This window comes from Malurus melanocephalus, unplaced genomic scaffold (assembly GCF_030028575.1).
Source record: "Malurus melanocephalus ecotype Western Australia unplaced genomic scaffold, MMel_1.1 scaffold_0, whole genome shotgun sequence".
NCBI lineage: Eukaryota > Metazoa > Chordata > Aves > Passeriformes > Maluridae > Malurus > Malurus melanocephalus.
In genome coordinates this window covers 5224788-5252238 of record NW_026623232.1, presented here as the reverse complement: position 1 = coordinate 5252238, position 27451 = coordinate 5224788, and the positions used below count along the sequence as shown (strand labels likewise).

At 46.1% G+C, this 27451-nt stretch overlaps 3 protein-coding genes across 4 annotated transcripts in view; 2 read left to right on the top strand and 1 right to left on the bottom strand.

Annotated features, from left to right (window-relative positions):
• The window catches only part of NEK9 (NIMA related kinase 9), a 25829-nt gene extending 5108 nt beyond the window's left edge, over positions 1 to 20721 (top strand). For both annotated transcript variants that reach the window (XM_057374282.1, XM_057374200.1), the window contains 19 exons: positions 40 to 110; positions 3829 to 3934; positions 6856 to 6987; positions 7957 to 8067; positions 8643 to 8707; positions 9659 to 9709; positions 10441 to 10633; positions 11041 to 11185; positions 12179 to 12379; positions 12792 to 12838; positions 13671 to 13826; positions 14195 to 14303; positions 14826 to 14987; positions 15347 to 15517; positions 15733 to 15792; positions 16363 to 16553; positions 16784 to 16948; positions 17593 to 17805; positions 18197 to 20721. In XM_057374282.1, the coding sequence (XP_057230265.1) occupies positions 40 to 110; positions 3829 to 3934; positions 6856 to 6987; positions 7957 to 8067; positions 8643 to 8707; positions 9659 to 9709; positions 10441 to 10633; positions 11041 to 11185; positions 12179 to 12379; positions 12792 to 12838; positions 13671 to 13826; positions 14195 to 14303; positions 14826 to 14987; positions 15347 to 15517; positions 15733 to 15792; positions 16363 to 16553; positions 16784 to 16948; positions 17593 to 17805; positions 18197 to 18319 (2472 nt within the window). In that variant the 3' untranslated portion in view covers positions 18320 to 20721. The remainder of the gene's footprint in view (positions 1 to 39; positions 111 to 3828; positions 3935 to 6855; positions 6988 to 7956; positions 8068 to 8642; positions 8708 to 9658; positions 9710 to 10440; positions 10634 to 11040; positions 11186 to 12178; positions 12380 to 12791; positions 12839 to 13670; positions 13827 to 14194; positions 14304 to 14825; positions 14988 to 15346; positions 15518 to 15732; positions 15793 to 16362; positions 16554 to 16783; positions 16949 to 17592; positions 17806 to 18196) is intronic.
• Positions 20722 to 21409: 688 nt separating this feature from the next.
• On the bottom strand, positions 21410 to 26045 carry ZC2HC1C (zinc finger C2HC-type containing 1C). Its single transcript, XM_057374406.1, has 2 exons — positions 23909 to 26045; positions 21410 to 23237 (listed from the first exon to the last, which is right to left on the bottom strand). Exons 1-2 carry the CDS (start codon positions 25130 to 25132, stop codon positions 22968 to 22970), a joined length of 1494 nt encoding a protein of 497 aa, XP_057230389.1. The 5' UTR covers positions 25133 to 26045; the 3' UTR covers positions 21410 to 22967.
• On the top strand, positions 26034 to 27055 carry ACYP1 (acylphosphatase 1). The gene is made up of 2 exons (XM_057374648.1): positions 26034 to 26312; positions 26708 to 27055. Exons 1-2 carry the CDS (start codon positions 26049 to 26051, stop codon positions 26921 to 26923), a joined length of 480 nt encoding a protein of 159 aa, XP_057230631.1. The 5' UTR covers positions 26034 to 26048; the 3' UTR covers positions 26924 to 27055.
• Positions 27056 to 27451: the final 396 nt, after the last annotated feature.

Sequence of the window (27451 nt, the reverse complement as noted above, 5' to 3'; positions counted from 1 at the left end):
TTTGAGTCTCACATAATGCTTATATTCCTACCTATGCAGATGGTGGTTTGGTATCTCTTTCAAATTGCATCAGCTGTGAGCTGCATTCATCGAGCAGGAATTCTTCACAGGTAAGTGTGGCATATAGCAAAGTTGAGGTAACAGTGCAGTTCATGGGGGTGAAGAACTTCTTTGCTTCTTTTTTTAAAGCAAGCACTGAGTTTCTCTCCAAAGTGTAATAGGATCTCCTAGATGTTAAGGATCCTTTTTTTTATGGGGCTAGAAACAGTCTTGTGATAAATGTGCAGGAAATCTTTTGTTTGAAAAGGGAATTATAGCTGTGTGAACAAAGAGTTTATCCACATAGGAAGGAAGTAAATTTGCCCTTTATTGCTGTAGCACATTAATGATGTTTGTTAAAGTGGGTAGGAAGAGCAGTTGCCATTGGCCAAAGRTACTTCTGACCTGTTCCACAATTAATAGCTGCAAGCTAGTGTATTCATTGTTCTGTAGTTCYTGGAAGCTAACAGTGATGAAGATTTTGCATTAACCCATGACTGTAAATTTGTCCTGAATTTGGCTCAATCTTATTTCTTTGGCTGGTTACTTAAGGCAGTAGTACAATCCATTAGCTTGTAGTGGTCATGTTGACAGTTATTCTGAGATTTTCATGTGTAGCTAATTACTTTTTTCTGTTAGGAGCAGTAAATTTCATGGCTTATGTGTATTTCAAGGAGATTGTGATGCTCTGGGGCATATCTAAGGTGTAGACAGCCACTTCCAGCACAATTGTATCGTGTGCTGCACTAAATTATAGGCATAGCTGTGTGAGGATGTTTCTGTAGGACAGCATCCTGGCTGCTGCCGTTGTGAATCTTTAGTAATTGGCAAGACATGCTAATGAGGCGTTGGTAGCCTACACTCAGCAAAGTAGTGCCTGAGTTTTTGGCCTGAAGCAGATGTCATGTCTGTCCTTCTCACCACCTCTGAACACTTGTGGCCTCAAACCTGTCCATAATACTGAATCGAACAATTATTTAAATGTTTGCAGTGATTTCCTTCTTCTGCAGACATTGTCAGAGTGACCCAGAACTTTGCCATGCCCCGAGTGGATGAATGCAAAGTGCTGCTTTACTTGATGTTTTCCTGATCTATACTGTGAAGTTGTTGATGGTACATTAGGACAAGAGGATGTTACAAAGTGTTGGCCCTGAAAAGTCTGTCTGCGGGAGCTTCCTTTCTATTTCCAGCCTCTTGTGTTGATCTGGGAAGCTACACATACATTAGCTGCACTCTGCCTGCAAGAAGGTGTTTTCAATGAGTTCTGGAGCTGGGCGTTTTTGTGGCCATCAGCCTTTTGATCTTTTGGRTATAGTATGTCATAGAATCATGGCATCATTAATGTTTGAAGAGTCCTCCAAGATCTTAAGAGTCCAWCTGAATGCCACCATGTCAACTAAAGCACAGCACTAAGTGCCATGTCTAGTTGTTTCTTGAACACTTCCGGGGATGGTGACTCTACCACTTCCCTGGACAGCACATTCCAATGCTTATCACCTTTCAGTGAAGAAATTCTGATGTCAAATCTGAACCTCCCCTGGTGTATTCTGAGGCCATTTCTTCTTGTGACAACTGTGACCAGTTATCCTGGAAAAGGGACTGACCTCCACCTTGCTGCAACCTCCTTTCAGGCAGTGGTAAAGAGYRATAAGGTCACCCCTGAACCTCCTTTTCTCCAGGTGAAAAAAACCCCAGCTCCCTCAGCTGCTTCTCATCAGATTTGTGCTCCAGACCCTTCACCAGCTCCGTTGTCCTTCTCTGGACATGCTCCAGCACCTCARTGTCTTTCCTGTTCTGAGGGACCCAGACCTGGGTCGAAGTGTGGCCTTACCAGTGCTGAATACAAGGAAACAATCACTGTGCTGGTCCTGCTGGACATGCTTTTTCTGGTGTAGGCCAGGATGCCATTGGCCTTCTCGGTCATRTGGGCGCACTCTGGTTCATGTTCRGCTGCTGTTGACCAGCACACACAAATCCTTTACTGCTGRCCAGGTTTCCTGCTGCTCTGCCCCCTTCCTGTGGTGCCGCATGGGGTTMTTGTGGCCCAAGTGCAGGACCTGACATTTCACCTTACTAAACTTCTACAAATGGCCTCAACCCATCAATCCAACCTGTCTAGATCCTACTGTAGAGCCTCTCCTACCCTCCAGCCCATCAACACTTCTGCCCAGCTTAGTGTTGTCTGCAAACTGAGTGAGGGTGCACTCAATCTCTTTGTCCAGATCATCARTAAAAGATACTAAACAGGACTGGCCCCAGCACTGAGCCCTGGGGAACCCCATTGGTGACTGACTGCCAACTGGATGTGGCACCATTCACCACGATGCCCTGTGCCCAGCCACCCAGGCAAAGAGTGCACCTATACAAGCCATGGGTTGCCACCTTCTCCAACAGCCTCCTCCCGCATCTCTAAAATGTCCATCTTTAAGTATGTCCATTCTTCCCAGATCCCTTTGTTTTCAGGAGTGGTTTCCCAAGGGACTTTCTGAACCAGTGTCCTGGAAAGACTAAAGTCTGCCCTCCAGAACTCAAAGGTAGAGCTTTTATTGACCCCCTCCTTATTTCACCAAGAATTGAAAACTCTGTCATTTCATAGTCGCTACCTAAGATGGCCTCCAACCACTGCATCTCCCACCAGCCCTTTTCTGTTCAGAATCAGCAGCCACTGTTCCTGGTAGGCTTGCTAACCAGCTGTGTCAGGAAGTTTTGTTCCACACACTCCAGGAACCTCTTAAACTGCCTCCTCTCTGCTGTGTRGAGTTTCCAGCAGATGTCCAGCARGTTAAAGTCTCTCACAAAAACCAGTGATCATGAAACATCAGCCAGCTCCTTATGGAATCTCATCAGGCTCTTCATCCTGGTTAGCTGGTTTTCCCCGTGGTTGTCACCTGTAGGCACTGACCCATATCATCACTGACCTTGGGCTCTGTGCAGTCTAAACAGTCCCCAATGTCCAGAGCTGCCTCACCGCCTCTCCTTGCTCACCTGTCCCTCCAGAGCTCCATTGCAGYGCTATAGTCATGCGAGTCCCACCCCATTTCCATGATGGCAGCTGTGTCACAGCTTTCCTGCTGCACAGTGGCTTCCAKCTCCTGCTGTTTGTTACCCCTGCTGTGTGCATTGGTGCAGATGCGCTTCAGCTGGGCTATTGACTTCACCCCAAGCACTGGTGTGCAGCCCCCAGGCTCATCTCTAGCTAGCCTGGTCTYATCTCCTTCCCCCTTGAAACCTAGATTAAAGCCTTCTCAATCAGCCCTGTCAACTCATGGGCTAGAATCCTATGTCGTGTTATAAAGAGCTCTTCTTGAGGGCTAAGGACATTATGCTTAAGTTCTAGAGTGTCATCTGTTTCACCCCCTCTGTGTATGTGTATATATTTGCATACATACATGTTCATACTTATACTTACGTTTTTAGTGAGCTCAGCGACTCCAGGCTTGGGTCTATTTATAAAACCAGCAAAAATAAGACCAGCTCTATGACCTTCATACGAGAAGAAACTGAGAGGGGGGAAAGTACTATCTTTGATCTGTGGCCTTTATGTAGGTGTCTGGAGCCTGAGCTTTGGAAACTGTTGTGTTTTCATGGGCAGTGTGATAAAACATGGATAATTGCAGTTACTACCCAGTACTTGGGGCAAAATTGCTTTTGGAGAACTCTGTGTATGTGTGTGTGTCAGACTGCTGGCCGAGTAGCAAGTAGGTCATTTTGGGGGGAAGGTGTTGTAATGCGTGGAAAACTGAAATCTGGAAGTGTATTTGAGTGTTTGAATCACTTTTCTCATTTCAGAGATATAAAGACATTAAATATTTTTCTAACCAAGGCAAACCTGATTAAATTGGGAGACTATGGGTTGGCAAAGAAGCTGAACTCTGAGTACTCTATGGCTGAGACTGTGAGTATCTGCCATCTTTGTGTGCAAAATCAGTTGTATTTTTCTATCATTTGCATTGCCTTGAAGGAGACCAGGGATGCTGTGCATTCTTGCTGCTTGTTTTCTATTACTTTCCCTCATCCTCAATTTCCGTCAGTGTTACAGTGTCATAGAATTAAGATTGGAAAAGACCTCTATGTCCATTGAGTCCAATGGTTAACCCAGCACTGCCKTGTTCACCACTAAACCATGTGCTGTATCCACACGGGTTTTTTTTAACACTTCCAGGAATGGTGACTCAACTACTTCTTTGGGCATCTTGTTCCAAAGTCGGACCCTTTCAGTGAAGAATTTTTTTCTAGTATGTTATGTAAACCTCCTCTGGCACAACTTGGGGCCATTTCTTCTTGTCCTGTCAGTAATAACCTGGAGACCGATACCCACCTCACTACAACTTCAGTTCCTAATTTTATCTCACTAACTTTGGTGTAATTGCTGATGTGTTGCAGCCTGCAGTTATCCTTGCTCCCAGGTTACCTCTTGGAGGTCTGTCTCTCTGGAAAGCAGCAGTAAACTAAAGATATGTGCTACTACGGGAATAGAATTGTACCAGGGCTAGCTTAGCCATGCTGGACAGCATTGCTCTTCTTTTTTCTAGGCATGGTACTTCCAAAGGTGGATCTGTGTAATACGAAGGCAGTGCTGGCTGAAGGACAGAGACAGCATTTTAGTCACATCAGAACAACACTCTCCCTCTGGGCCAGTTAAGGCCAGCTTAACAAATTAAATTAATTTTGTCATGCTGCTGTGCTAACAGATAAATTTTGCCTCAGGTGGATCTGGGATAGCTTGTATGTGCATGCCTGACACGGCACAGTGCCATAGGCATATCTCCTATCTCTTTAATATTCAGGCTCTGAACTGAATTGCGAAGAAGCAAGAAAGGCACTTATGCTTCTTATGGTAACCAGGTGTATGGTTTATTGGTAATGTTCCTGCAGGGAGGCAAAAAGCTTTGTAGGAGAGATTAATTCTACCAGAAGGCTGTCAAGCTTGGCTTTGTTCCAGACCCTGCCAGAAAGCATTCTCGCAGCCAGAGTTATGACACAGGGTAAGCTGTATTGCAGACACCTAAAAGGTTCAGCTTGGATTTCTCAGCTCAAATAATTTCTTTGGTGAGCGTTAGGCTTGGAAAGGGAGACATTATCTGGGGCTCCTGTCTGCTAAAGGCCTTTATTATAGTTTGGAACACAAGCCAGGTTGCACTTCCCCTTACTGGGCTGTATTATTTGATTTAGTGCCAGATGTTGGTGTTCTGTTAGGATGTGTAGTTAAATACTTGCCAGTCCCCTTCCAGAACATGAGCACTACTGTGCAGTTCCACCATAAGTGGAAACTCAAGGCTACTTCATAAAGCCATCACCAGGCTGGGCTGCAGCAGAACCACTTCTGTTTTATCACATTTATCATGGCCTCCTGGCTTTCAGAGGCAGTTCAGTCTGTGCTATGAATTGCCAGGTTTGTTTCTGCCTGTGTTGTCTGTATTCATCTGTACCTGCTACATGTACAAGCATTGTTTTTTCCTTTTTTCACTTATGAAGAGTTTTGAATTACACACCTTCAACCCTATTTTGTTTTTTATATGCTCTGGTCTAGTTGCTCAGTTTGTAACCTGATGACCAGTGTCAGAATGGAAGTAATATTTTTGGGAAACGAGTGCAAAACATTATTGTCAGTACTTGTAATTGTAGCAGTYAAATTGGGATTTTGTATAATGTTCACATCTTGCTTACTAAACACTGATTTCTTAATTTATCCTTCTTTCTCCCATTTACCAAAGAAGATGTAGAAAATATGTCTGTGTCTTATGGAAGGCTTATATTTTCCTTCGTTTAAAAAAAGGTTTAGGTGCAGTGTCCTAGTTCTCTGTGTGATACTCCAATTCTTTAGGCTTCTAAACCTTCCCATGGCTGGCACTCATGTAGCTCTGTGCTGTCACACTCTGTAACAGGAAATGGGAGGGAGATGGCAGATTCTCAATGTGCCCATTAGGTATCCAGTGTACTAGCAGAGTCTAATGAAGGGCAGGCTTTGTAGTCCTTGGAGCTTTACTGAGAGAGTTGAAAAGAGGTCATCTATAAATATTTCTCCTTTTTCTAAGTTCTATCTTTTTTTTTTTATTTTTCTGTCTAGTTTCTTTCTAAGGAGTGAGTTCCATTAAAGCTTCATTCTTACATCTTGTATCGTGTTTGTTCTGTGTCTCCTTGTTTGACTTTGAGCTAAACCACTACTTCTGCAGTACCTGGGAGGCAGCCTGTATTTACCTGCAAGGTTTGGGATTTTTTGTGTGGTGGGGATGTTCATTCTACACAAAACAGTTGCTYATTCTGAAGTGAATGTCTTTCAAGTGGGACTCAAGCCAGCTTTCTATGTACTGACCCAAAAGTAACCCTTCTTTTTGTTTGAGACAGAGCAGCCTTTGTCCTGACAGTATCTTATGAGCAGACAGAGTGGCTCCATAGCTATGGTCTGGCATCTGTATTTGGAAGCTCTGCTAGATCCTTTTTGCTTCAGGCTCATGTGATGGTTTCCATATGCCTGGTCAGTACGTAAGGCCCTGATTATCTCTAGATGATGTATATTTAAGAGAGGGGATAATCCTTCCTGTGTTTTTGTGACTACTGCTCTATTGAGAAGTATGTACCACATCAGGCACATGAGAAGAGAGGTGTCTAGGATCTTTTAGGAAGCTCAGGGACAGAGAGGTTTGTGGATGAGAGGGGAAGAAGTGTGCTTATTGTTCTTATCCCTCCAGTTCATTAGAGGTATATCACTTCTGTGCTGTGTCTGTCACAGCTCTGTTGTGTGAACGTGATGAATACAGAGCTCCAGAATTGAAGGCTGCTGGATCATTTCTGATTTTTAAATGTTATCTTTTCTAGCTGGTGGGAACTCCATATTACATGTCTCCAGAGCTCTGCCAGGGTGTGAAATACAACTTCAAATCAGATATTTGGGCTGTGGGCTGTGTCATCTTTGAGCTGCTTACTCTGAAGAGGACCTTTGATGCTACTGTAAGTCTGCCAACCTGTATGGCCCGAATAACTTTATTTTTGTTGTCCTAAAGTTCACACTTGGCTCATAGCTTTCTTAAGGCATGTTTTTCTTTCATTGTTGCTTTAATCTGCTGATTAAAAAAACAGCAGCCTRAGAGCGACAGCTATAGCCAGAGAAAATGTTTGCATGATTTTCCTGCACGCAGATTTCCCTTCTGCGTTTATGCAGCAGCCTCTGTGGCTTCTGCCAAACCCACCCTTGTCTGCAGCCCAGGTTTTCTACTTGCAAAATAATAACTGCTAATTTGCATCATGGTTGTGAATGAAGTATCCTTTTTACTACAAGGAGGAAGTTTGTGACTGTGTAGTCTTTTTGCTCTTTTGGCATTACTAGCAGTGAATTTTCTCTGTAGCATTCTGTAGCAAAAAGTTCCAGCCTTCACATTTCATAGGCTCTAATCCTGTTACTTTTTCTCTGAGCTTGATTGCAAGAGAAGTCTGGTCAAGCTGGCATAGGAGGGTGAAAGGAGCATAGCTCTCTGCCATGTGTGATTTCCAAGCTTGTGCCATATGATAGGAAAAGCTGCTAGTTACCATAGGCAAGATTTGTTTCACTGAAGGGCACGATGTGAAAATACCACCCTTTCCTGACTTTCTCTCTTGATGGCTCCCTAGTCCCCAGTAACTTTGCTGCTGTGCTGTGTTTAATGGCAAAATGTGGCATAGGAGATTACATACAGAGAAGAGACTATTCTCCCTGCACTGGTAGAGTATTTGGTGAAAAGCTGGATATTGACACTGAGTCATAGCTATCAGTTATCATTTCTGCAGGAATTAAGTTTCTGGAGAACCTGCTAGGCAGGGAAGAAGAGGGATGTGTCCTGATCAGAGATGGGGATAAAAATAACAGTGGCCTATAGCATCTCTCTCCATTGGACACATTGTCCAGTTCAGTTCCATTATGGCTGATTCCTGGTTTCTGCCTAGAATCCCCTGAACCTTTGTGTGAAGATTGTACAGGGAAATCGTGCCATGGAGGTTGATTCCACTGTCTACTCCTGGGACCTGATCCAGATGGTGAATTCCTGCCTTGATCAGGTTGGTGAAATACTTTCTAATTTTCAGATGCCCCTTCTTAGCTGTCTCAGTTGTGGAATTCAGAAATGGCAGGGAATCGCATTCCTGCTTCAGCATGTGAGCTGTTAGTGCAGGGTAATTTTTGTGAGGCCTGAGGTATCACTAAGGCTGGGCTTTCTCCAGTCCGCTGAAAGCTTTGTCTCAAGATGCCACTCTGTCCTGCATGCTCTGGAGGTGTGCTGGGTTTGCTCTAATCACAAATATTTAATGGGCTGGCAGAAGCAATTACTTTTTAATGCRGTGCTGTGGAGGTAGGAGCATCATCTCAGTACAGTCTCTTAGGGCTCTGGCTTTCTGTAGGGAATTAATTTCTTGAAAGCAAATATAGTATTAATACCCTCATAGTATGGAAGTCCCTCCTGCACCTCTGTGGTATTTATCCCTATTCATTCTAAATCTTTGAATTAATTCCCTTCCCTTCTGAAGGAAGTCAGGGAAGGAAGTCCATGAAGGCTTGAATGAGGTCTTCTGGGCCAAGAGTTTGTTGTAGATGATGAATATTTCCCAGAGAATTACTTGTTCCTTCTTTCTTTCAGGACCCAGAAAAGAGACCCACTGCAGATGAGTTGCTTGAACATCCCCTTCTCAGCAAGCGCAGGAGGTAATCAGATGGTCTTGCCTGAAGCCTGGATGGCTGATAGGGAAAACAGGAGGGTTTGTGCAGGCTGGTGGTGTTTATGCTTTTATAGTAACTTCCTTAAGTTAATTTAGTCTGATGTGAGGCAATTATTGAACTACTTAATTCTCTTTAGGAGAAAAGTGCATTTTTGCAGTCTTGTCTTCTGATGTTCTGTTGGTGCATGGGAAACGTCCCTGCATCCTTAGAAGCTGTTGTATTGAGAACCTTGAGGTATTCCGTTCTGTGACTTGTTTGAGGAATGCTCTTTCTACTCTTCAAATTTCTGTGAATGAAAAGTCACAGAGATCTTCTTGTGGTCATTGGAAAAGCCATTTTGAATATATGTATTTTTAAAATACACGGATCATTCAGTATAGAGACCCTCGCTTTTTCCTTTCATTGCGTCTCTCTTTGGGAGAGACTTGCATTGCAAGTGGCCCATTTTAGCTTTGTTTGACCATCAGCTTGCACACACTATCTTTTCATGAAAGGTGTAGGATAATTCTGGGCTGTTTCTATCCCACATTGGTTTCTCTGGGTACAGCAGACCTCGTCCTTTATACCTTTATTCTTTCGCTTGGTGATCAGCAAAGTTTGAGTTTTTTCTTGCTGTATGCACTGGTAAAAGCCCTAATCCTGATAATATTTAGCCATTTAAAGTTATTMTTGTGCAATATGGGTATTGGTTGGCCACATTATCATACATCCCTAGTTTGTTGTCCTCAGCTTTTCTGGAAGTTTGTTTGCTGTGTGGTACATTACTTCTGCCCTACTTACTGTGTATTGCTGCGAGCTGGTAAACAGCTGCCACGTTTCCTCCAAGAGGCAGCCGCATTTTATTGGAAAGGAAAACAGTCTGTGTGTGCTGCTTGTCAGTAAATTGCATAGGGCAATGTTGCTGTTTCCTGAAATCTCCTTTTTCTCCCTTGGCAGGGAGATGGAAGAGAAAGTCACACTGCTTAATGGGCCAAATAAGCGACCAAGGTAATTATTTAGACATGTGTTTGAAAGGAAGCATGGAGAGAACAGCTCCCCAGAGAGGAACTGAGAGTGTTAGCCTGTGACAACCTTAATGGAATAGTGTAGTTTAGAAGATCCCCGAATGCTAGAAATGTGACACAGTTGTTGCATGCTTACTGTCCTGTGTTTTACTCTGCCTTTTATATCCTTACTCATTTGTATGGCTGTAGCCAAACCTCAGCAGGTCCCATCCAGCTCTAATCTGTCTTGCTGAGGATGTAGTCTTTACAGCCTACATATCTGWGTTGTAATGTGGATCTTTTCTTTCACACTGATTCCCTTCAGCAGGAGGAATATGACTGAATGATGTATATTATGCTAATATAAATATCACATATAAAAAGTAATATAGCAGAGGTACACCACAGTTCCCAGCAAGCCTGCAAACAGGGTTGCTCTTTGAAGCAGGTAGCTTCTGTGACATGTATAGCTGGTTGTCTGTTATTTGTCAGATAGAATTTGATCAATTTTTCCTCATAAACTTGGAAGTACTAAGACYATCTGAGTATCTTATGTGGGGTTGTCCCAGTTCATGTGTTGCTTCGCAGTTTGTTGGAAGAACAATTTTTGAAAATAAAAACCATGAATGCTTGTGAAGAGGAAACTGCTAGACAGCAGCATGAAAATGGGTGATGACATGGAATGCAAACTCATTATTAAAAGCATGTGTGTTTTGTTGGGGGGTTCCTGTGCAGGTCAAGTACCATGAACGAGGCTCCCATTGCAGTGGTGACTTCACGCACTAGTGAGGTGTATGTTTGGGGGGGTGGTAAGTCCACCCCCCAGAAGCTGGATGCCATCAAAAGTGGCTGCAGTGCACGCCAGGTGTGTGCTGGTAACACTCACTTTGCTGTGGTGACAGTGGAGAAGGAGCTCTACACCTGGGTGGTAAGTGAGAGAAACTGCAGGAAGGGGGTAAGGGTGGGAAAGGAGCGCTCAAATCTACTGCTGACCATTCACAAGCCTGTTTGAATCAGATGGGCAGGAAGCCGGGAAAGGGAGAAATCTGACTGCAGTGGGCACTGAGGCCTTCTGATTCAGGGCTGATCCAAGTCTCTGAAGGCAATTGTGTTTCTGGGAGACATTTTCCATTGTGACAGAAGTGTCTTGGAGACTTGCTGTGCACTTAAAGTTTGTAGATGGGGGTCTTGTAGGCCCAAACACAGAGTCAAACATCTCTTCATTCCCTTCCTGACTACTAGACTGCAGCAGGGACTACAGAGTGGTGCTCTAACTATTAACACCCTCTTTRGGATTGTGGAAACGTGACCTTACCAGGTGTTTCTGTCTTGCAGAATATGCAGGGGGGCACCAAGTTGCATGGGCAGCTGGGACATGGAGACAGAGCTTCCTACCGACAGCCAAAGCATGTTGAGAAGCTTCAGGGAAAAGCCATTCGCCAGGTGTCCTGTGGAGATGATTTCACAGTGTGCATCACAGGTGAGAGCTGGAAGTCTTTTGGCTCAGACTATTACAGATGTATTGGCATTGACAAGTCCCCTTGCTTTGCTGTAGTGTTGGAGGTGTTTGTCTTCACCATCAGATTAGCAAAGCAGTTTTGTACACAAAGGAGAAAGCCCCATATGTTACTCATCCCTCAGTTTTGAGGATAGTATTGACATTATTGGAATTGAGATAGATTGTATCTCAACATTTGAGGTGGATCAACATTAGTACACAGAGGATTCCCAAGAAGAGAATGGGAGTTTTGCTAAGTATGGGCTCCTTTTTGTTGATAAAGTTTACCACAAATCCATGCGTCCCTGCTTTTACCATGCATGTGTTTCCTCCATACGTGCTCATACTAAAGACAATGAAGCCTGCAGTCGAGAATGTAGATGTATTTGAAACTTTCTTTGGACTGTGTGGGGAAAGAATAACAGAGTGATGAAAAAGCATGTGTATTTAGGATTCACTGTTTAATTCAAAACACTTGACCGCCTAGTAGCTGTCTCTAGTTCTAACCCTGCTCATACTTTAAAAGATGTGTTAGGTGTGGTGTTGTCTGTTACAGAAGAATTTGACTCTTGCTTTACTCATATAAATGATTCTCATTTGATTTTGAGAATCATATAAATGATTCAAGCTTATTTTGCCAGTGCTGAAAAGGCAGAGATTTGACAGAGATAAGCCCAGGTGTTCATTGTGGGGAAGGAGTTACTTAGAGGGCCACAGAATCAATTTGGGGGTTACGGTTAAAGAAAGAAGCATGTTCAACCAAAGATTTTTTGGCACTGAAGTAGCTGGAGGTTGCCATGTAAGATCATCCATCCTAACATGAACAAGAAAGGATTCCATAGTCTCCTGGTGACATTCTTCTGCTCTAAAGAGGATCATTGCAGGAAAGAAGTTGTTCTGACTGTGTCCTAAGAGGTTAATATGCCATCTAACACAAACTCTGTGTGCTGACCAAGCTTCCCTTTTGTCCTTCAGATGAGGGCCAGGTGTATGCCTTTGGCTCAGACTATTATGGATGTATTGGCGTTGACAAGGCTCATGGTTCTGAAGTGCTTGAACCCTTGCAGCTGGATTTCTTTCTTACCAACCCTGTGGAGCAGGTCTCATGTGGAGATAACCATGTGGCAGTGCTGACCAGGAACAGAGAAGTCTACACATGGGGCTGTGGAGAGTATGGTAGGTAGAGTCTCCCTGAAGCCTGAAGGCTCTCGGGCATGCCTGCTAGAAAGTAGCGTGGTGCAGGTGTGTAATGCAGGGCCTAGGTGAGGGCTGCCTGGTATACCCTGGGGCAAAGAACTTTGGTTCTTTGAGACTTTCTTTCCTTGTAAAAATGGGGAACTGGAGACTGAGCCCTTAGGGCTTTATTCTGGAAAGTTCTAGGGTGCCACTTAGCTTCCCTATGGGTCYGGCAATGGTTCTGTGAGTGGGATTGGGTTCCCTTGAGGATCGGTGGGTGATGATGAATGTAGGGGAGCACGTTTCTAGTTCTGTAGGGAGATTGTTTCGGGACTATGGAGGGACAGTACCAGTTCTTAGATATGGGCACYTGGTGAGGCCATTTTTAACTGCAGTATTTTCACTGATGCAGGACGCTTGGGCTTGGATTCAGAAGAAGATCACTACACCCCTCAGAAGGTAGGGCTATGACTACTTCTCACAGTCCACATGGGCATAAATCCAAATTAGTTGCTGTTTGGAAATAGTATCTCTCTGAGGCTCAGGTGTTTTTTCTGAGACATCGTAGAGTTTGAAAGGGTTTTAACTTTGTTTCCTCACTTCATTTGGCTTCATTTCTCTCCTAGAGATCATGGCAGACAGTCATACCACTCACAAACCAGACAGTATCATAGCTTAGAGCTTTGACAGTATCATTGCTTTGATTTCTGTGATGGAATTGGAAATGGCCAGCTTAATGTTGTAGAAATTATATTGAGAAATACCTTGGGTCTGTAGAGGAAACTCACAGCAGTGCAACTACTGCGAGTCTTTGAATATAATGAATTAAAGAGAAGTTGAAAGTAAAACCCTCTTGAAATACAGTGCTAGGGGTAACTGAAGTATTCTAACCCCTAGTGGGTTAGAAACCAGTAAGGATGTGCCTGGAAAMCAAATGTGTGTGATCACACAGTATCACACCCACACAGCACAGACACAAACTCAGCCCTGCTCAGCTTACTGGGTTTGGTGCCTGTAGACCCCATCTAGCCAAGTTGCCCCATGCACCATGTTTCAGGTTCCTGTGCTGGTCACTGATGTCTGCCTTGAATTTCTGCATTGTGACCACAGTTTYAATATGCTACAGACTTCATGGTATTCTTACGTCTTCATTCAAAATAGCTGTGTTGGCTATCAACAGTGTCCTGACTAGTTGTGCCACTGGTCTATCCCCATATATTTTCCATGTGCCAGCTTCTGTGTAATAGGTGTTGGGATTTTAATTTTCTTAGGACATATTTCTTCCACCTAGGTGGATGTTCCGAAGACCTTAAACATTGTGTCTGTTCACTGTGGCTGTGATGGAACTTTCCTGCTCACCCAGACAGGCAAAGTCTTGGCATGTGGACTCAACGAGTTCAACAAGCTGGGCCTGAATCAGTGTACATCGGGGATAATCAACCATGATGTAAGTGCRTTTGGACCCCTGGCTTCAGCTCCCAGCAGTCAGTAGTATATGAGGAAATGGAAGTCCTGTGACAAAGTGACATTCGCTTTGTGCCAATGCTTTAGTTCCAGTCAAGACAATGGAAACTGGGATTGTTGGAAGAGGCAATTTGTTCCTATGTTTCCTGTCTGCCCTGTGGGCAGATCTGAGGTGAAACAGAGTGAGCTGCTCTGTGGTGATARTGATATGGATTCTGGCAGTTCTTTACCATACTTGTGTTAGGACTGTCTAGGTTTAATGTCGTGGTCTGCCAGAACTGTTTGAGTGTGTCTCAGCTAATGAATGTATGATTTTTTTCACTCTGTGCTAACCCACATATCTTTTTTCAGACATACTGTGAGGTGCCATATGCCACTTCCCTTACTTTGGCCAAGCAGCTGTCCTTCTACAAGATCCGCACCATTTCCCCCGGGAAGACWCACACAGCTTCTATTGATGGTGAGAGCCTTGTGCGTTAAGAACTGAATGCTGATGGCTGAATTATGTTGCCCTTTTAACCTGGCCCTTGACACTGGGGGTTTTTCTCTTGGTAGCAAGGTTCATGCCTGCTTCAGGAACCCAGGATTCCTGTTTCTCAGCAGACTTGTTTCCTGGCCAGCTGAAGCAGCAATGTCAGCCTTCCTGTTTTTTAAAAGGGGAGAAAAAAAACGTTTTGGGAAGAATCATGCTCTGGGCTAGCAGAGGAGTCATTTATGTTCAACTTAGACTTTGCCCAAGTGACATCAGTCAGAGAGCTGTGAGGAGTCCCAGCATCAGAAAAGGGAAGCRGTGGGACAAGGAACTGGGGAGGTGTTTCCAGGCTAAACCCATTCCTTCTGGCTGGCATTGTCCCCTTCAAGCCTGGCTGGCTGCCTAGCAGAGTCCTTCCTGTTCATGGGCTGTTGCTGCTCATGCTCTGTGTGCATGGCTGCTTCCAGAGCTGGGCCGTTGCTGTGACTGTCTCCTCATTCCTCCTCTCAGAGCGAGGCCGCCTGCTGACCTTCGGCTCCAACAAGTGCGGACAGCTTGGTGTTGGGGACTATAAGAAGCACCTGGGAATAAACCTGCTGGGAGGCCCCTTGGGGGGTAAGCAGGTGATCAGGGTTTCATGTGGAGATGAATTCACCATAGCTGCTACTGACGGTGAGTGGTGGGTTACTTTAAACATAATCRGCAGAGTGGTTTACTGGCTCCCACTGATCATTTCCTTTACCAGCCCCACAGCACAGCACTGAAATAAAGAAATTCTCCTAGACTGGGGCTGTCTTGCCCRTGTTAATGGCCCCACTGCGGCCCCAAGCATTTGCTGTCCCTAAGGCTGCAGAGTGCTGAGTTGGTGGCTGCCTGTTAGATTTTCTATTGGTTTGTTTTCCCACTGGCAAAATGGAGCTAGTGGATTAGATACTTTAGGATAGGAGTTACAGCAGAAAGACAGATCCTTACAGCAATTACAGGCCAAGAAAGAGCGAAAGAACTGAGCCCCTGAATTTCTCTTTCCTCAGACAACCATATCTTTGCTTGGGGTAATGGCGGGAATGGGCGTCTGGCAATGACATCAACTGAGAGAACTCATGGTTCAGATATTTGTACCTCATGGCCTCGGCCAATATTTGGATCATTGCATCATGTTCCAGACCTGTCGTGCCGTGGCTGGCACACCATCATCATTGTTGGTAAGTGTAAATTTAGAATGAAGTTTTGGGATCTTGTTTATGATGATATATTCTTTGCCAGGACTTAGAGTATAAATTCTGCCTGGGAGCAGGCCAAATTGCTGCGGGGAATGTCACAAGCTGCTTTGAGCCTTAGGCCTGTAATGCTGCTATTGTAGGAACAGTTTTGCTTTCTTTGTGGCACTCCAACTGAAAGCATGCTTCTCTCCTTGCAGAAAAGGTGTTGAACTCTAAAACAATCCGATCTAACAGCAGCGGTCTCTCCATTGGTACTGGTGAGTAACCTGCCCTGGGGAGCTCTGGTTTAAGTCCATTCAGTGGCTAGTTTGAGTAGATGAAGTTTGGTCCTGCAGCATGGTTTCTCTGCGTTTGAAAGGCCTCACAAAAGAGCTCAAAGAGAAGAAATCTAGTTAGTGCTGCATGTGGGAAGGGAGGCCCAAAGCTGAGAAAGTGACAGCTGAAACAGAGGAGAAGGGATGTGGGTGCAGAGAGGCCTTTTTAGTTGAGAAACTTTAATTTGAGTAGGAAAAGCTGACAGGGATTCACGGAAGGGAAATGATACGGGAAGGGGTTCTGTGGGAGCAGCTGCTGGAGAGATGGAGTCCAGTTTCTTGGGCCTTTGGGAGGGCTGGGGCCAGAAGCTGCAGAAGACTACTGCACACAAGCCCTTGTGAGAGACCTGCAGGAAGTCTTAGGAGCTAAACTGCTGAGGGGGTTTATGCTAGCATGTACTGTCACCAGGACAATRCAGCCCAAATGGATACATCTTCTCTGCTCCATCTAGGGTTTGGCAACAGGAATAGCAGAGCTGGGAAAAGTATGAACTTTTCACTTTTGTTTGCTAGTGGCTCAGAGCTGCACGACTGGAGGAGGAGAGGAAGAGGATAATGAACAGGAAGCAGAAACCCCCAATCCCAGTGGAGGCTTTCGGGGAACCATGGAGGCAGATCGTGAGTTGGGGGGCTGGATCAGCACTACAGAAGCTAAGGGAGGCAACAGTGCCGACAGCAGCTCCTGCCCTGGCTGGCTGAGGAAGGTAATGTGGTTTCTCAGAAATGCCTTAAAATGGGGATCTCGGCTGGGAAAACTGGATGGCCCCTTCCACCTTGGAGGGATGATCTGATAGGTTCTTAGAGCCATGTTGCAAAAAGCCCCTAAGGCCTTGCTGCCCGTTTAACCACAAGAGGGTGTTGGTGCATCGATTGAGAAGATGAAATGAGCTGCAGGAAGTTGGCAGGCCTGACAGTAACACTTTTGTGTATGCAGGAGCTGGAGAATGCTGAATTCATCCCCATGCCTGACAGCCCCTTTCCTCTGAGCATGGCATCTTCAGAGCCTGAGAAGGAGACTCTCCCTTACCAGAAGCTTCAAGGACTCAAAGTGGCCTCTGAGGAACCTGTTGAATTAACTAAGCCCAAAACGGAGCCCTGGGTAATGTTATCCAAGTGAATCCTTGGCTAAAAGCTCTTGGGGACCATAAATGGCAATGTTTGAATTATGGGGAGAGCTGAGAAGATACTGTTGGACTGGCCTAATTTATCTGGATGAAGAMAAGAGGGATGGTGATAATCAGAGATGATGCTGCTAAGAAAAAAATTCCCAAGTATCTAGAACACAAAGGAGAATCTTGGTCAGATACCAGTTCTGTGGGAAAATGTGGTTAATGCAATTGGGGAAAAAAAGAGAAGCCTAGCAGAAAATAGAAATTTAGAAGGCACAATTTGCTGTGATATAGGAAGAATATATAGAAAATCGAGAAATTACAACCTACAAGACTGCCTAATTCCAGGAGTTTTCTGTCCCGAGAGGAGGCACAGATCGTGTGCTTAGGGAAATGGGGGTAAACCAGATGGATTTTGGTGATAGGAGGACAGGAACAACCTTCCTAGGAAAAGGAGGAAGCTAATGGCTTTGTACTGAAGACAGAATAAGAATTAGCTTGTTGACCCTGGCTGCTAGAAGTTTGGAAGTTGGGAAACAAGCTGGATRACACTCTGGGCATGTTTTTTTTCCTGGTGTAATATACAGCTTTTGGCCTTGCACTGAAACTTGGCCTAACTCCCATGTCTTTGCAGCCTACTTGCCTGAGTCCAGCCTTGCCATGTGGTGAAGGGAAGGATGCGTCTTCTGGGGCGGGCTGCATGTGCAGTGCTCTGCAAGTGGAGGTGACACAGCTCCGAGGCCTGGTTTTACAGTGTCTGGATGATCAGAAGAAACTGCAGCAGGAAACCATTCGTCTGAGTGCCCAACTCCAGCGGTTCTGCAGGAGGATGGAGGGAATGCAGCAGGTGAGAATCCATCACCTGGGTGCACAGCCATGCGCAGGGCTCACCTGCAGATTGTGGAGGCTGTGCAGAAGGAAGCACCTCTTATCAGCTGTCTGTATCAGAGCAGAATGTGGTGGGACTAAGAATAGTGCCTGTTTTCTTGTATAAGCTACTGATGCAGGCTCTGATAGTAGCAAAACAGGAATGAAACCAAGAAGCGTTTTCTGTGAGGACAGCCCACTCTTTGAGGGACCTGGGATTTGCATTTATTTCTCCTGATGAGAAGGGATGAGCAGTCAGATGTGAAGAGTCACAAATGGCTGTGGAGAATACAAACTGGGCTTTGTGCAGCTTCTAGCTTTTTTGCAGCTAGTCCTGGAGCTATTTGAGTAACTGCTGTGTGTTTTGACAGGTGAAGGTTCATTCCAAAGGAACACAGACAACCAAAGAGGAGATGGAAGTGGATCCAAAACCTGATCTGGATTCAGATTCCTGGTGTCTCCTGGGAACGGACTCGTGCCGCTCCAACCTCTAGTCTCCTGAGCCCACTGGGATCCATCTAACTTCACAGCACACTAACCGAATGCGGAGAGCGGCTTTTCTGGCTTCAGGTCACTCGCAGACAAGGAGCGAGGCCAGAGGCTCCAGAGCAGCACCCATGTACGTTTGATATGAACTAGGAGTGAGTTTGAGAGGGGGAGGGCCCTTGAGCTCTAGGCCAGCTCAGTGATGGAAGCGGCAGCAGCTCCTCTTTGTACCTTATCTACCAATTCTGCACGTGAGGCAGAACGGCCCCATTATGGCGATGGCTCCAGTAGCAGCTTGTGGCCCTTTCATTGTTTCACTGTTTCCTGGGAGCTGCCTTTGGGACCCCAGTATTCATCACTGCATCTCTAGATGAGAGGAGGAAACATGTTTTGTACTGAAGCTGGCTGAACCCTAAGACTCGCCACCTTCACTTCAGAGGGCTGAAGGACTAGGATCCTCTCCTTACCACATGGTAAGGCTCCGCCGGTGTGGCTGCTTCCCTCTGCTCAGGGGCAGAGGGACCAGCAAATGTATCATTCTGAAGGCAATGGAGACGTTCCTCTTAGGGAGATAATGGTAGACAGCGTGTCCTGGGCCAYGAGGCATAGCTTCTGGCCATATGGCTGTGTCCACTGGTCTGTATAGATGGAGTTTGAAGGCTTTATTCTGGGTGCCGAGGGCTTTCCAACTTCCAGGCAGTGTACCGAGATGAGTGAATCAGGTGTTTCCCATTGCAGTAGTGGGGACTGTCTGAGACTGGCTCTGCAGTTCTCAGTTTCAGACCACCTGCTTCCCAACCAGATGCCAAGCATCCGGGCCTCAGACTAAGTTACCCATTTCTTGCTCCAGCTGTTCAACTTAGTTTGGGTGCCAGAGTTTCTGGTTTCTTGGCAAAAGCATGTAGCTGCTCCCTGCTTGGCTTCTCTTCTGCTCAGTCCCTGTGCCTACATTCTGTGTGGGTGTGGGAAGAATCCGTGTTTTTCCACTCAGTGTTTTGATGAAGCTGGAATGCCATTTCCTACCCAGAATAGGTCATTACTGCTGTGGTCACAGGATGTAGCCTTCCCCAAAGACCATGAATGATCAAATCTCAGTCYGGAATTCACCTTCTTTCAAGAAGTGAGAGGCTTTCCCAAGAAAATTGGAGACAGGAAGAGGCATGGTCTGATGCTCAAGATTTCCTCATTTTCTGTTAGAGAATGAGGTTAATTTTATTCCCCTTAAATTGATTAGCAAACTGAGTTTGAAGAAAAGTTTATGGGATTGGTGGGATCCCTGGGAGCAGCTAGCCTTCCCTGCTGTAYGTAATGCCTCTAAGGAGTCCTGAGTTCCTCTCACCTTTGCAGTGAGGGCGGGATTGTGATTTCATCAGTCTTAAATGATCCCCATCAATGGCATGTTACTAGAATTGCCTTAGGTCTRCTGGAGGTGGATATTGTATCACCTCCGACAGACTTCTTTTGGGAGACTGTTCCGGGAAATCCAGCATTCCCCATTTATCTCTAGAGGTGGATGCCAAACCATTTACTTGTAACATAATGCTCCTTAAATACTATTTTGGTGCCTATTGCTAATATCTAGGAGCTGAATCAAGTGCCGTCTCCCCGATGCAGTGTCCAGGGCAAGGATTGTTCCAGCGTGCCTCTCCATTGCTACCAAAAGCAGGGCAAGAGGAGAGCCCTCCTGGGGTGTGGTGAGTGTCAGGTGCCCTGGTACAGCCATGCTGGTTTGCCCTTGTGTCTCTGCTCCCCTTTCCCCGYGTGCGTTGGAGCCAGTCTCAGGTCAGAGTCCCAGCTTGAGGGTCGTTGGTCACATCGCAGCAGTGCCTTTGAGGAGTGGAAAGTTGAGCCTGAGCCATGTTGAATAAGCAAGCACCAAGTTGATGAGAGTCGCTCTCCTGCAGTGCACTGCTATCCTCATTTCTCAATGCTCTGCAGTTGGGAAGCTAGGTGCACAGACTGGATTCCCCTTGGATCTAGTGGAGGATCAGGGTWCCCGACAGAGGATGCCTTGTGCTCCACAATCTCATATGTGCCTTAGAGGATTCACGCTATCCAGGTTGTGCCTGTTACAGACCACGGATTTCACACCAACCAGCTATGCAACAAAAAAAGCAGTTTAAAGGCAGCACCTTCGTCTTGGGCTGAAAACGGAAAGGCAGGTGGGCAGAAGTGCCTTTTGGAGCAGTTTCAAACCCTTTTTACTTCTCCCCTTCTTGCAGTGCTAGCTCCATATGTGTTGGTCTCCTGCTAGTATTGCTACCGAGTTGTTGAAGTGGAGCACAATTTATGCCTGCTCTGACACTCTGGCTGAAAACTAGTTTGTCATTGTYGTTTTTTGAAAGGTTAAAGGGTGGAGTGGTTTGGAATTTCTGTTTAAATAAACGTTTAAACTCATGCTCCTGCATTTGGAGTCTTTTTCTTGCTGTTTTTTTTTTTTTTTTTTTTTCCAAGAGAGGAAAGGGAAATAGCTATACAGTCAGCTAGTTTAATGGCATTCTGGTTTTGATTATTTTATTTTTCTTATAGAAAGAGGGGAAAGGGCTTGTGAGTTCTTTTCTATGGTAAAAAAAAAAGTCAGTTTCTGTGTCCCTTCATWAAAAAAAAAACAACCAAACAACAAACCTATTCTTTTCTGATACTGCTACATCTCCTAGTGATGTCAGGAGCTTTTGTGCATGTGTGCGTGTGTTTATTTCCGCAGCTTGAGTGCCAAGTGGGGAAATGAGTAACGGGAAGAGAGCCTTAAAGGGAAGAAGTACCTGTTTCTCTCAGAAGACCTTCTGGTCATTAAGGCCTACAGAAGGGAAAACCTGCCTGACACCTGCTCAGCCAGCTGTTCCTGCACACTGTACTTAAAGCCTATCACTTTTTTTCAGAGGTTTTATTAAATTGTGAAATATCTTTAAAGGCAGAGCAGTGTTAAAGACTTAAATTTCATTAGAGATTTGGATGCTGAAAATGGAGCRTATCTCTGAGAAGAAGATTGTACTGCAGGAGCAAAAGAGAAAGCTGAGCAGGCATGAATAACACAGCTTGAGTAACGTCAGGGTAACTAACCATGAGAGCAAAGCATCACCCTGAATGTCTGTACTGAGCCTGATATTTTGTCTAACATGTTACTGAGTTTTAAGCCAGTTATCAGGGACTTTCTGCATCCTGAAACAATAGCAAAAGGATGAACTGCCCACGGTTAACTCCAAAACAGTTAACAAATGAAGCATGGTAATTTAATAACTTTCGTTTAATCGACAGTTTCAATCTTTTCCATCTCCRCATTTGACATTTGCCTGTCACTTACAAGGAATCCCCAACACATGGGTTTATTTTATTACATCAAATGCTTTTCTCTGTGTATCCACATGTCACCATTTACACTCTGCTGACCTTCAGGGTCTACTAAATACAGTCAACTACACGTAGTGCAAGGGAAACAGAGTTAATATTACAAGACAGGCAGTGGTGCTGAATTTTTTAACTACTATGTTGAATTCAGTTATACCTTTCATGAATTCAATGATGGCATAAAGGTTTCTGTTTTCCCCTTTCCTACCTCGTCTCCTCTTGCTATCTTGCTTTTCAAAACTCTGAAGATAAAGCATTGGTCTTGCTTCTCTGATCAGTTTGGATACAGCAAATTATTTCCCCTTGCTTTGAGTCTGCTTTTTCTCTTAGGTTTGTACACTCATCGTTGGCTGGCACAGTGCAGCAATGACCCTTTTTGAGACATTCCTGCTTTTCCAGGGTGTGCCAAAGGATTCAGATTTCTGCACACATACCTATAGGACAGAAGCTCTCCAGCCTCTTTCAGGAGTCAAGTTCACACACTGAAGGCTGGAGTATTTATTCATATTCACCTTCTGATCATTCCAGCTTAATCTAGTTGCTTTAGATCTTTCCCTAGGTTCCCGTGAGCTGCCGCTATGCTACTGGAGGACTTGTGAAAGGAACTGCTGGAATTTTTTTTTGTTCCTTGTTCACTTATTGTAGCAACTTYCTTATACAAAGTAGTCATTCTTATTGTGAGAACACAGATCACTCTGTGACTATTTAAAATAACTTTTACACAAGAGAACTAGTTTAATATATTTGATAATCAGAATCTAGAAAAATAACATCTCGAGAAGAAAACAGAAGGGATATATTTTTGTCATAATTCCCTACCATTGCAGCAACCAAGATGAATATAAGCAAATATCTTAAGGAAGGGTGAAAGCTTTGATTTTTAGAGGTCCCTAGCAACTTGGCCTGCAGGAAAACTCCATTTTTAAAAACATTAAATCTGATTGTAATGGTTGTTCTGTTGCCTAAAGGGCCTGTCTGGTTCAGAGTATCCCTGTTGTTCTATGCACAGGAATTGACGTATGAATTCAACAGTAAGTGCCTGCTACTGCTAATTTTTCTAACCCCTGGAATTTCTGATCTTGAGCTTCTTGTGCTGAGGAAAGGGGCATCTCTTGGGAAACCCAGGGTGCGGGTCGTATACAAGTTCTGTTACTCTAKTTACACATCCTGATCTGTTCACTCACTGTACATACAAACTTGCAGCCAGTGTTGAGACTAAAGAAAGCACAAATGTCTATAGCTGTAAACCTGGCAAAAAAAAAAAAAAAAACAGGCAGGGAATTAAAGCAGCAGGTACAGTTGGGCACTGCTTCAGCAGTGCCTCCTCTGTGGTGGGGGTGGGGGCCTATTCTTTATGTTTTTGCATTTGGGAATATGTCTCTCAGCTGCTCGGGGAGAAAACTTTCGTCCGCAGTAGGTGCAGGCAACATAGTCTGGGTTTTCGATGGGAGGCAATGGGGGCAGGTCAGCCTCCTTCCCCCCTTTAGCGAGGACTTGCTGCACCTGGCGGGCCTGYGACACGGTGTGGATGAGAGCTTCATGCTTCTGTTTCCAGCTATTCTTTTTGGGTGGTGTTTTACTCTGCAGAAGGGAAAGGCAGTCAGAGCAACTGAGACCACCATAGCCTCCATTCTCAAACCTACAGTCGGAGCCCAACGCATGCCACCCGTCCCTGTGCATTCCCTGTTGACATAAAACTCAGCCTGAGAAGCTGAGTCCCACAAAGGGGATTAAAAAGACCAGCACGAAGGAGGATGTAAAGGAAAAACTGAGGGAAACATAAGTATTTAGAAAGAGCTTAAGGATAACCAGAAAAGCAAGCAGTAATACCAAGGAACTAGGGAGGTTTGCTATATTTTCTTTGCAGGAACAGAGCTGCATGGTTCCACTGCTTTCATTTTAACAAACCGTGTTATTATCTGGATTTTCCATCAGCTCCCTGCAGTCCCTGATGTCACAGGGCTTTACTGCAGCAGAACCAGTCTGCATCCTAACAGGGACATACACAGCAAGGAGTGAGCTTTCTCCAATAGTACACCTTTATAAAGCCTGGTCAGGACTCCTGCCTCTATCTATGGGATTGTAAATGGATCTGTTTATCCATTTGGCAACAGCCTTTAAGAGGCAATAGCTGGATTGTATCCCTCAGCCCCACATACACGGGAAGGCACTTGCATCTCAGTCGGAGGTTGAAATGGAGGGAGTGTGAGCAGTAGACATGGATCCAGGGAGGCAAMGGGACTACACATTACCTGAGCACTCCTTGAGCTCTTCCCCTGCCGATACTGTTCCAGTTCTGTTCCCCTAGCTCTGGCCTTGCCGGAGTCAAACACTTTCCTCTTGGAGTCTTGGTTCTTGCTACAGATACTCATGTGTTTCTCAAGCCTCGTGCAGAAAAACTTACGTTTGCAGAAGCTGCACTGTCCAAACTCTTCCTGCTCCACAGCACTGGCAGTCTGCTTGTATACCATCTCTGCAGATGGGTGGCCATCAGAATTGTGGTCTGAGAGGGCAGAAAGGCTATGTTTTGGGGCCAGTTTTGAACAAGAAGCTAAATGCTCCATGGGTACGTTGTCTTGTATTTTGCTGTTGTTTGTTTTGTTGTGTTTTACAGCCACCAGCCTATCCTTCAGTTTGCTCACAGCCAGCTGTTGGGAGTGGAGTGTGGTGCCAGGCTTGGGGACAGTGTCCCGTGTAGACTGTGCCCCACTTGCGACTGTGGTGAAGATTGCCACTCCTGGCCTGTGTGCAGCTCTGATATTTTTTTCTTCAGGGTGCCTTGTGACCTTTTGGTCATGGGTCCTCTCCACTTCACTGTCTGTTCTCTCCTCTACCCTGATAAGCTCCTTCTCACTTTGAATCCTCCTAAGTGTCTCCATTGTCCTCTTCAACTTCTCTCTAAGAAGGGCCTCTTTCTTTTGAATTGCTTCTTCTAGGTTCTTTATGTCTGCCTCCAACTTAAGGCTGTATGCCAGCTCTCTGCTGTATAGATGAGGGCCTGATAGTTCAGGCTCTCCTGTCCAAGGGCAGAGCACTGCAGCTAACTGAGAACTCCCTGCAGGAGCTATACCTTTGCTTGTTGAGCTTGATCTACTATTTGGAGCTTCCTGCACATATGGGGAACTTCCGGTGTTGAGCAGTGGAGCACTTGCACTCTTGTGGTGATAAATTGGTTGCAGGGGATATGCACGGTCCACTCCTTTCCGTCTGCCTAATGATTTAGCTGATAAAGTACAGGTCTGGCTGATGAGATACTTGCTCTCCAGTCCACCTGAACAGAAGCCTCCATGACTGGGCCTATACTGAGTGCTTTCTGCAGATATAGAATACGAATATCTTCGGACATAGAGATCTTTTAAACTTTCCTCTTTGTCAAGTATGAGTCCATGCTGAAAGTTGTTCTGGTGTTTCAGCTGGGAACCAGGAGCAGGCTTAGTAGCTGCCACCACTGGAGCCACCGATGGAAAAAAAGCCATTCAGTGCCTGAGAAAGAGCCTGAGGTTAGAAGCAAAGCCATTACACATAATCTTATCCAAAACTGGRCAAATCTTCTCCTAGCAGTTTATGCATGGAGGCTGCAGACAGAGGTTATAGTATTAGTAAAGGTTTTGTAACTTTTCTGCTTTCTATAAATCTTTACATTCCTTYCATCTAGGGAGCTCCCATTCTGCCTCTTCTAGTTCCAACCGTTTATGCAGCCAGAAATAAGATACACTTTYATTTCTCCTTCTGTCTGAGCCCTGCTTTATCATGATAGCAGCAGAAATATACTGCAATGACGGAGGAATTGTTMTACTCCCCAGGTGGTTTCCCGTAACATGTCCCTTCAGTTCAGGCATTGTGATCCACCAGTGTGTCACACAGATCTGACATGCAGGAGTCCGACCAAGCTCGGCACAATCTTCCCGTGGCTCGTTCTACCACATCCCCCGATCTGTGTCGGGTGCTCACATCGCGGGGYGAGCGGGGTTACCTGCGGGGCTGCGCCCAGCGCTCCGCCGGCTTCCCTCCTCGGCAAGCTGCGTCGCCACCCGCTGCTCTTATGGGCCCAAGAGACCCGACCCCTCCCGCCGCTGTTGCTGCCCGCGGCTCCCGGGGCCCGATGCGGGGCTGTGCCCGGTGCGGGGCTGTGCCCGGGGCGGAGCTGTGCCGGGCGTGGAGCTGTGCCGGGCGTGGAGCTGTGCCGGGCGTGGAGCTGTGCCGGGCGTGGAGCTGTGCCCACGCGCGCTGTTGGCGGCTGTTGCCGGGAGACCGGCTCCGCTCCAGCGCGCGCCCCGGCATCGCTCCACTGGACAGTTCCGCTACGGAACGAGTGCGGCGGCGGTGGGCGCTCTTCAAACATTTTTCATGAGGCCGTCCGAGGCACATCCGCCGTGAGGCTGCCGAACGTGCATGATCCGTGAGGCCGCCCTACGCACATTATTCATGAGGCGGCGAGTGAGGGGCAGGCCCGGCGCCGCTCCGGCTCCTCATTGGCCGCAGGGGCACGGCGCAGCGCAGGCGCGGCGGGGCGCGCGGCGGCCGCGGGGGCAGGYCGGTGACGCTGGAGGCGGCGGTGGWGCTGCTGCCGCCATGGAGGACGGCGAAGACTTAGTGTCCGTGGACTACGAGGTGTCCGGCAAAGTTCAGGGCGTGTTCTTCCGCAAGTACACTCAGGTGCGTGCCACGGACCCGCGGGGTGGGTTGCCCTGCCTGCCCTTTGTCCGCTGTCAGCCCCTGGGARAGGCCGGGCCGCGGTCGAGCGGGGTCGCGGCCGAGGCCTGGGCTCCAACCGCTGCTGAAAGGGGCTGGCATCGCGGCGGTGCTGGCAGCCCGGTCGGGTTATGTAAGCATGACTGAAGAGTGCGTTTCAGCCCCAGTTGTTCGCTTGAAAGAATATATTAAGTAGCCGAGTGAATCCTTTGCTGCTTTCCTGCTGCCTGAATTGCAGGAACTTCCTTAGAGGTCTGTGTCTTGCCAACAAAAATGGCAAGAAAAAAGTATGCAAATGTTGTGCTCTTGCTCTCTTGCAGTTTGGATTRACCTCATTTTGCTCTGCATTGTCTTGTCAGGGGGAGGCTAAGAGACTGGGACTGGTTGGCTGGGTCCAGAATACCAGCCATGGCACTGTCCAAGGCCAAATCCAGGGTCCAGCTGCCAGGGTGCAGGAGCTGCAAGAATGGCTCAGGAAGATAGGAAGTCCCCAGTCCCGCATCAGCCGAGCAGAGTTCAGCAATGAGAAGAAGATCAAGGCGCTGGAGCACAAGGAATTCCAGATTGTGAAATGACTTTGTTGAGGAAGAAGCGAAGTCTGGAGCATGAGCTGCTTTCATAGAATGTTTCCCCTCTTTCCCACTCATTTGGTCAGCCAATGTTCAGCTCTGGAGAGCTTTATTTTATTAAATTTCTAATTTATTGTTTTGCTGCTCTGTTAGTTTGATGGTCAGCTTTTCACAGAATTCCAGCAGGTAGAAGAAGAGCTGTGCTCTCTCTGTTGAAGGGGCTGTTCAGGGGCAGAGAATACCTTTCCAAGTGTATGTGGTTTGGGGAGTTGTACATGAGAAAAATCTGAAATTTATAGCATGGTGCTTATGTGAAGGAAATCACAGGTCAAGGCCGATGGAAAACATCACTGAAAACATTTCTGTTCACTAAATGCCTCAGAAACAACTTATTCCAGAATGTAACATTTTCTGTAGAATAAAGTTGCTTGGCTTTCACCTGCTGTGTGCAATGGGCATGTCTRTGGGGGCTGAGTGGATGACGGCTCTTGGAGCGCGATGCCAAAGCTGGCCCCCGACCCCGGCGCCGCTGTG